Source organism: Petromyzon marinus, chromosome 3, assembly GCF_048934315.1.
Source record: "Petromyzon marinus isolate PM22_M1 ecotype Great Lakes invasive population chromosome 3, UKy_Petmar_22M1.pri1.0, whole genome shotgun sequence".
Taxonomy (NCBI): Eukaryota; Metazoa; Chordata; class Hyperoartia; order Petromyzontiformes; family Petromyzontidae; genus Petromyzon; species Petromyzon marinus.
In genome coordinates this window covers 15335550-15343419 of record NC_133669.1, presented here as the reverse complement: position 1 = coordinate 15343419, position 7870 = coordinate 15335550, and the positions used below count along the sequence as shown (strand labels likewise).

The window sequence follows — 7870 nt, the reverse complement described above, 5'->3', positions numbered from 1 at the left end:
GACAGGTCACTGCTGTAAGGGATGAATGATAAGACAAAACTGGTTATGGAATAGCAAAGCAGAACGTTTTCAGAGGTTATCTACTTGTCGATGGAGTGATGAGATCAGATCATGTTCCTGAGATGAATTGCACCAAAGCACAATCGTGTGGACAGCCCTTCGAGCAGTAGATAGTGGCTAATGACCTGGTGTCCCCAGGTGACATTTCCAGGATCGTGGCATTAGAATCAACGCGACTGGAATGTGCATCGGGCCAATCCCAACAACCCTTCATCACAAATCATCCAGCTGACATGACACTTCCTCACAAAATCAATGCAAGATAAATGGGGTTTAACTTCTTTATTCTTGTTTTATGTATTTGGCCATTCAGGCTGCTTCCATCCTTCCTAGATCAAATGCATCTCTCTGTGCCTATTATAAATCCTGTACTGTAAAGCCCACACACAAAGCTAGTGTCTTAGTTTGGTTCTGAGTGGTAGTCATTTCATAGAATCCTAAGACTCAGCTACCAGACATTGAGACCAGCCATCCCCATTAGTGGGGCTGCACAAACTCTCCAATAATGTGCTGGAGCATCGATTGCTTTCGCCTCGGAGTGCTGACAGAGAAGGCACATCTTGGCAGGAAACCGATCTGGAACGAAGCAGCACTTCTCCGGCTGTCATAACATTAGCTTGATAGAGTATTTTAATACTTGAACTGGAAGGAACTACATTGCGCAAATACACATTAGAATGGGACTGGAAGAATTTGAAAACATCACATGATGGGGCCGAGATGTTAAACTCGTCAAAAGAACTCGTTTATGCAAAAGTTTGACATTTATGCTCCTCTTAGACATGTTGCCTGAAACATTTGTTAGGAGTGCGAGTCACCCCTTAAATGCTGCTATACTAACAGAGGCCACCATGTACAGCACGTGTACATGTCGCAGCAGGACTGAGTATCGAGATGCTATTTTCATTAAAAAAAATATTTTTAAAAATCCAGGGAGGCCAGAGCACTTGTCTGTGACAGCAGGTCCAAGCATCTAGTGCTCCTCATGTGCTCCCATGGATTTCTACTTTTTAAACTCAAGAGCAAACCCACACACGATGACATGGTTCAACAGATGAAGATCACGAATTGGATGAAAACACTCGACGCTTTTGACACCAGGAAGCTCCGACAAGAAACCCTTTCCTCTATCGGGGAAGGCATAAGCTCCAGAGCTCCCATGGTCTTCAGCCGGTTGACCTCAACTAGGAGAGCCTCCTTGCATGCAGGGTCCCTGGGAACGGGGGAGTTCACGACATGGTAAAAGTTGGGGGCCCACATGAAGTCCAAGGGTGATCCACGGGTGATGACCTGGATAACACTGCAGATCCATTCCTGCTTGAAGGTGAGCCTGGCCTTGATGTGGAAGAGAATTCTACCGGTTCTGGAAGGTTCCACAACACACCACTGGATTGCAGAGGCAGTGTAAGCTGGGAGAGCCAGAACGAATGTTGAAACTGGGTTTGTGGGATTCTGGGAATGACCTCTGGTGCCAGGATATAAAGGGCCCCCAGGCCCCTCGCTGGACACCCTGTATGGGTACTCTGGGTCCCTTGCTGTTAGACTGTTGCCATCTTGGGAGAATCTTCTGGAAATAAGAGAAGCTCCATAGGAGCAACATTTTGTGATCGACACAGAACCCACTGCGGCATTTCTAAAAAAACACAAATGGAGACTCTCCCTTATGCCCAAAAGTAGAGAAAAACTGAAGCCGCATATATGGAGCAGGTAATTTGGCATGCTAATGCAGCTGTTCCCTTGCTCACGGGTTGGCTGTTGAGTTTAGAAAGTAGAAATCCATGGGAGTGGACCGGGAAACATTCATTGCAGGTGTTGCTATCAAGAGCGAAAGCCCTATCCCCACTCCAGCTGTGGACTTTTTGTCTTGTGAAAATGAAGCTAATTTAAACAGTGCATTTGTTGATGTTCAGCGTTGCTAATATATGTATGTATATTGCCCAATGGTGACATCTGGGTGTCGTAAAAGTCGGACCACACCAAGTGCTGGCTCACTGCTGAAAAACAGCTTTTATGAGCTCCATTCGAGAAAGTGAGACCTCCAGTCCCAGGACTTGAACTCAGGCTCTCAATGACGGTTGGAATGGCCATTGTGAACCCTTTGAGAGAGAGAGAGAGACACCCAGCTCCGGGGATTGAAGACAGTCCAGGCCATTGGAGGGCTGACTCAGCACCCCTGGCTTCATCCAGCAGCAATTTAGGGGGGTGCTTCCCTCCATCCCTCATGCGAGTGCATAGACGAGGGTGTCCCCAACCTCGTGGCTCTCCCCCCCTATGGAGACGCGGATGCCGCAGCCACCGTCACTGGGTGTCCCCGTGATGTGGAAGAGGGCGTCACGCGGGATTGGCGCGGTGCCGTGCATGGGCGATCCCAGGTGGGGGATGGTGCGCGGCCCCATATTAGGATCCAGGTAGCGGAGCAGGGATACCTGCGACAGAACTGGCATCCAGGGAGGAAGCATTATTAATTGAGATTGTTAAAGACAGAACCCAAAAATCTAAACAATTTTCCTGACATGTTAAATTACATGTCCAATATTTGTGCCCAAGCTTATATAGACATACACATGTTGAGTATGAGTGTAGATGTGTGTGCTTGTATGTGAGTGTATACATGTATGTGTTGTGCGTGGTTGTGCCTTCACCTTTAATCCCACGGTCAGATTTCATGAGACGGCGGATGATCCTGTCTGTGCAATCCCCATCGTGCACGGTCACGCGTGTCGAGAAGTGCCCGTTCGACAGCTCGTGGTTAACGAGCATCACCGACACGCCCGGCTACACCCGCGCACACGCAAAGATGTCCTGCTTAAGGGAGAAGGCGGATGGCTATCCCATTTTCAGAACACACTGGCAATGCTAAGTTTTGGATTAGATCCAAGTTTCAGCTGCCTACGATTAAACTGGTCTTATCCAGGTCACCAATGTACAAAAATAACCCTACTCAAATGATAATTGAGGCATTGGTGTCCATCTCCAGTTCACAGCCCTCGTGGAAATTCCACTTCCCTATAGCGGCAGTGAGTCTGTCCATATAACAGCCACTGTTGACTGCTGGACTTCTCCACAAAGTCTACGTGTTTGTGGATGTGGCCCATCCACCTGATAGAATGCCCTTAAAACATGCAATGCCCTGGGCAGCCCAACCACCACACATCAAATATGCGTGCTGTTAACGGCAGACTGCACGTATGTGCACTGCCATAAGTATGCCATATGCATGCTGCACAGCTTCGCACTCTTTGTCTTCCTGGGTTACCTCCACGTAGAAGTTGACATGGGGTTTTCCTGGCCGGCACTCGTCCCGAATTCGCTGCTCCGCCTCACTCGCAAACAGCACCCTCACCTCATCCACCTGCACCACAACGCAGGTAACCTCATCATTCCAACCTGAAGAACCTCCCCTATGGTAAGACGTGGCGACGCACGGTGAGGTGTGTGGTATGGTGCGCCATGGCGTGGCGTGTTGTGCCCGAGCAGCGTCACCTCCAGCGTGGTGGTGAGGTAGGTGATGTTCTCCATGAGAACAGCTCGCTCATCAAACTCTAGCTGTGAGTCGAGGGCACGGGGACCTTGGCGCTCCAGGTTATCCTGAAAATGCACACACACACACACGTGTGTAAACGAATACATTATAAGGTCGCACTCATTACACACAAAGTGCTTCCCACAATTGTACCGCAATACCTTGCTGATCTCGTCAAGAAGCAGAAACCATCATGCAAACTCCGGTCATCATCGCAGCGGATTTTGGCTAACCATCGAACAAAGATGATCACTGCATCGCACGCTTTCAGATGCACTTCTACGGTTGTCTGGAACGCTCTTCCGATATTAGGAAGCCATTGCAGCTATGCACTTTTAAATATAGATTGAAAACTAATTTCTTTAGAACTGCTTTGTGTGTTTTAATTTGTTGTTCTTTCCCCGCACCTCCGATTAGCATGGTTGGCTAGGTACGGTGTGAAATAAATTCAACATACATGCGTACAAACACATAACGCACACATTAACTGTCGCTTTGTACTAAATATATAAATGAGTATCGGCAGCATTTGTTTAAACACGTAAATTCTGGACTGTGTTCATCTTCCTGGGACTCGTAAGCAGTCAGGCTTTTCTCAACAAACACTGCTTGTTTACCAGATGATACTGGAAAGTGTGCTCGACTGTCTACATGTACTTATTACTATTTTAAATGGTTATTTTTTTTAATCACTCAGATTGCTCTACGATGCTCAACGAGGTTGTAACGTTCATACATGCCCACAAACACACCCAAAATGTTTTAAGGGCGCAGTGCGCTAACCACTGCCCCACCACTCCCTACCATATATAAAAGATACCACACTCAAACAATACAACCCACGAACATATCAACATAGCCACAATAGCAGCCACCAGTTGATACCACGTTGTTGGTGGTGGCCACATCACCGTACTTGCACCATGTGCGAGGCTGCACCTCAGTAACAAAGGCTCACAGACGGGAGGTTTCAGGACAGACACCAGTTGTCCCCAGTTCTGTGGTTGGCGCACCAATAGGCGGTCACATTGAAAAACCAGTGATCCAGTCTACACCTATAGTGTCAAACACTTGCCAATGGAAAGGACTGCCCTTAAAGGCTTGACAGACAACACATTCACATTTCCATTTCTTCTTCATTTAAATACACATACGGTACTCTAGGCATGTAACACCGAATCAATTTTTATGGTCACAAAACACGCGTCAAGTCGTACACGTGAGAATAGATTCACGATGTCTACAAATTGCTTGCAAAATTATAAGCTAATGGTACATTTAGGTAAGTGGAGAGAAAACTGTACAAAAGAGACAGAAGAAGAATTGATGTAAACGTGATGGTAAAAACGAGATCACAAATAAGTGACTTTTAGGGTGTATAACAACCCAAGTGAGAAATAATCAAATCACTGTCGAGTGAAATGTTGCATGCTAACTGCAAGCATATGCATTCCCATGTGCACAGACACACGTACCTTGATCATCACCACAAAGGGCATGACTCTCTTGAGATGTTTCTTCAGCTCAGGTTTGGCTCCCAGCTCAACTGAAATCTGTTTGTTGTCTGGAAGTTTTCCATTAGCCTGAGCATACACACATACACACAAAACACATTAGCACAAAAATATAAAGATGCCCCCCATATAGCCTTCAACATACTGTTGGGCAAAGTGCTGTTAGCGAGCACCTATAAAGGCTGCCTTTGTCTCCTCATTGCTGCACGTGGTACACATGCAAGGCTGATTCGACTTAGAAGCCAAGGACTGGTTCAAATAATCACCTAAGTAATTGGTCTTGAGCAGGAATGGAACTTGGGTCGCTGGGTACGTAGTGCAGTGCATTAACCGCTACACGACCACTAACCTACATGAATACACCCACATATGCGCACACGCATGCACTCATACATGCACGTACACATTTCCGCACACACACCAAGTACACATATGCTCACACCTACGAGTGCATGCACATCAAGTACTGAGTGATTACTGGATAAAGTGTGTACCTGATAGTGTCTCTGCAGTGTAGTCAACGTGACGTGCTGCCAGGGTGGGTAGTTCTTGGCCACGTAGAAGATGCAGTGAGATGGTGGCCCAGAGAGAACAGGGCCTTTCTGCGCTCACAAACACATACACGCTCATGTTTAATAATGCTTGTTATTTACACGGGAAAACCTCGCCAAGTCTCGAGATTTTTTTTAGAAGAGTTTTTGACCAATTTCATGAGTGTTTTGGCCTGTAGCAGAACGAGTGATGCACCAATGAACACTTTACACTCTTCAATTTGAATATTGCATAACCAAATTGGGTATACTACCGAATTACATTGGTAGCCAAATAATACTTTCTAAAAACTATATTTTCAATGAACTGTATATCTGCCTTTGATGGTGTCCCCATCTCTCTGTCTGTATCTATCGATCTTTCTGTGTCTATCCCTTGCCTCTGCCTCTATTCATCTGTTTCTCTTACTTTGTCTCCTCGTCTCATTCGTCTCTCACCAGTTTGCTGTCTCGGTCTTTCTTAAAAATGTTCTCCATGTCTCCTCTTAAAAACATCAGGCATTTGGCCAAATTCAAAGTACCTGAATAAAACCCAAGCATATGGGGGAAACCTCAAACATTTGCGCCGATTCAAGCAATCACTGTGTGGCTGCAGTGGTGATGGGGACCTGCTGTGTGTGGACGCGAGCGAGACCTTGAGGCGGATACGAGCATCGTGGGTCGCCTCCCTCATGTACTCAGCCGAGCGGAGCAGAATCTCGTCCGGGGCATCCACCACGGGCCAGCGCGCTTCCCGCACCACGGAGCCCGGCTAGCAATGCAACACCACAACACAAACCAGCTCACTCCTCACACCAAGCAGCCCATTAACACAACTAAAATAAATACACACAACACAAAACACACCACATACGCATCACACAACACTACATAATATAGCAAGTGAGACAAAACGATGGCTGATGATGATTTACCCCCACTCCCAAAACGGATTCAAAATGTCACAATTTGGGGATGTAATTCAATTCACAAATGAATGACTTTTGCCTCATTTCACGAATTTAGTTTGTAATATTTCTCATTGATTGTATACCATTTGTACGGTCGTTTGTTTCAATTTCCATAAACATAAAAGAGTATATCATTTGGGACTGGCGGTGAACAAAGCTGTGGTATTGGTAAACAGACATCAATGTAGAAACTTAATTCAGTCCCATCATCAATGCTGAGCAAATGGATGGAACCTGAGGATATAAAATTAGCACGAAGAATCGGCTTCTGCATTAATATGCACGATTCAACGCATACATTGCAAATATCAGAATAGATTTTAATCGATAAATCGATGCTTAATTTCATGCGTAGTGGGACGGCATCACAACCGTACGTGACGGTTGCGTTCGAGACGCACCTTGCCCAGGAGTCCCCACACGTGCTCGCAGACGTGTGGGCATACGGGTGCCAGCAACAGCGTTTGCAACTCGATGAAACGGAGTAGGAGATCGCGATTCATCCCATCCAGAGCCAGCTCGCGGTAGCGATCACGGCACGCCTGGACAAAAACGCCGATTACACCAACGCACACAAAGACAAATCATGCTCTTTGAACAAGTATTGTTTAGCAAGCACCTATTAAGAGCAGTACAGCACATGCGGGGATGGGGGCCAGCACCACGCCAAGTATGTGTTACAACGTGTAACATTTTTAAGAAGACGCGAGGTTCAAGGCAAACAAAAGGTTTGCCCTCCGTCACTTGTTTACATAGAATAATGAAGATAAATCTCTTTAAGAGCTTTAAAATGAGACCAGACTCACCTTTATATATTTCAACTATCGGGAAACCTACAGTACCTGGAAGGTCATAGGCCAATTATCATCAAAAAACGATGTTCGTACCAATCCCACCCTATTTCTGATTGCTTTTACATGGAATAACATGTTTACGGATGTGCAAGAATGTGTGCTCATGGATCAATACCTGGAATTCAAAGAATCCTGTTTTGAGAGCCTCTTTAAACATCATCTTCTCATAAAGCTTCTCTGTCTTATGGACTCCTGCATTCATCTCACTATAAACACACACACACAATCATAATATTTTTTAATCCTGGAGAAAATAAACGAACCACCATTCGCCACTAAGTGGTGGTGATGTGCACTTTTTAGCTCGCATGATGTGTCGATGGTTCACTGGCAAGAACAGCAGACCCCCCCCCAGGTGTTATGGGTTTACTGTCCGAGATGACCAGCAGATGTACCAACTATGATGCACACTGTGCCA

General features: G+C 46.0%; 1 protein-coding gene across 1 annotated transcript in view; it reads right to left on the bottom strand.

Moving 5' to 3' along the window:
• Positions 1-327: 327 nt before the first annotated feature.
• Positions 328-7870, bottom strand: part of LARS1 (leucyl-tRNA synthetase 1) — a 31191-nt gene continuing 23648 nt past the window's right edge. The window contains exons 25-33 of the mRNA XM_032975861.2: positions 7568-7658; positions 7000-7140; positions 6283-6399; positions 5592-5699; positions 5059-5166; positions 3544-3648; positions 3317-3412; positions 2703-2835; positions 328-2497 (exon numbers count right to left, since the gene is read on the bottom strand). Of these exons, the coding sequence (XP_032831752.2) occupies positions 2280-2497; positions 2703-2835; positions 3317-3412; positions 3544-3648; positions 5059-5166; positions 5592-5699; positions 6283-6399; positions 7000-7140; positions 7568-7658 (1117 nt within the window). The 3' untranslated portion in view covers positions 328-2279. The remainder of the gene's footprint in view (positions 2498-2702; positions 2836-3316; positions 3413-3543; positions 3649-5058; positions 5167-5591; positions 5700-6282; positions 6400-6999; positions 7141-7567; positions 7659-7870) is intronic.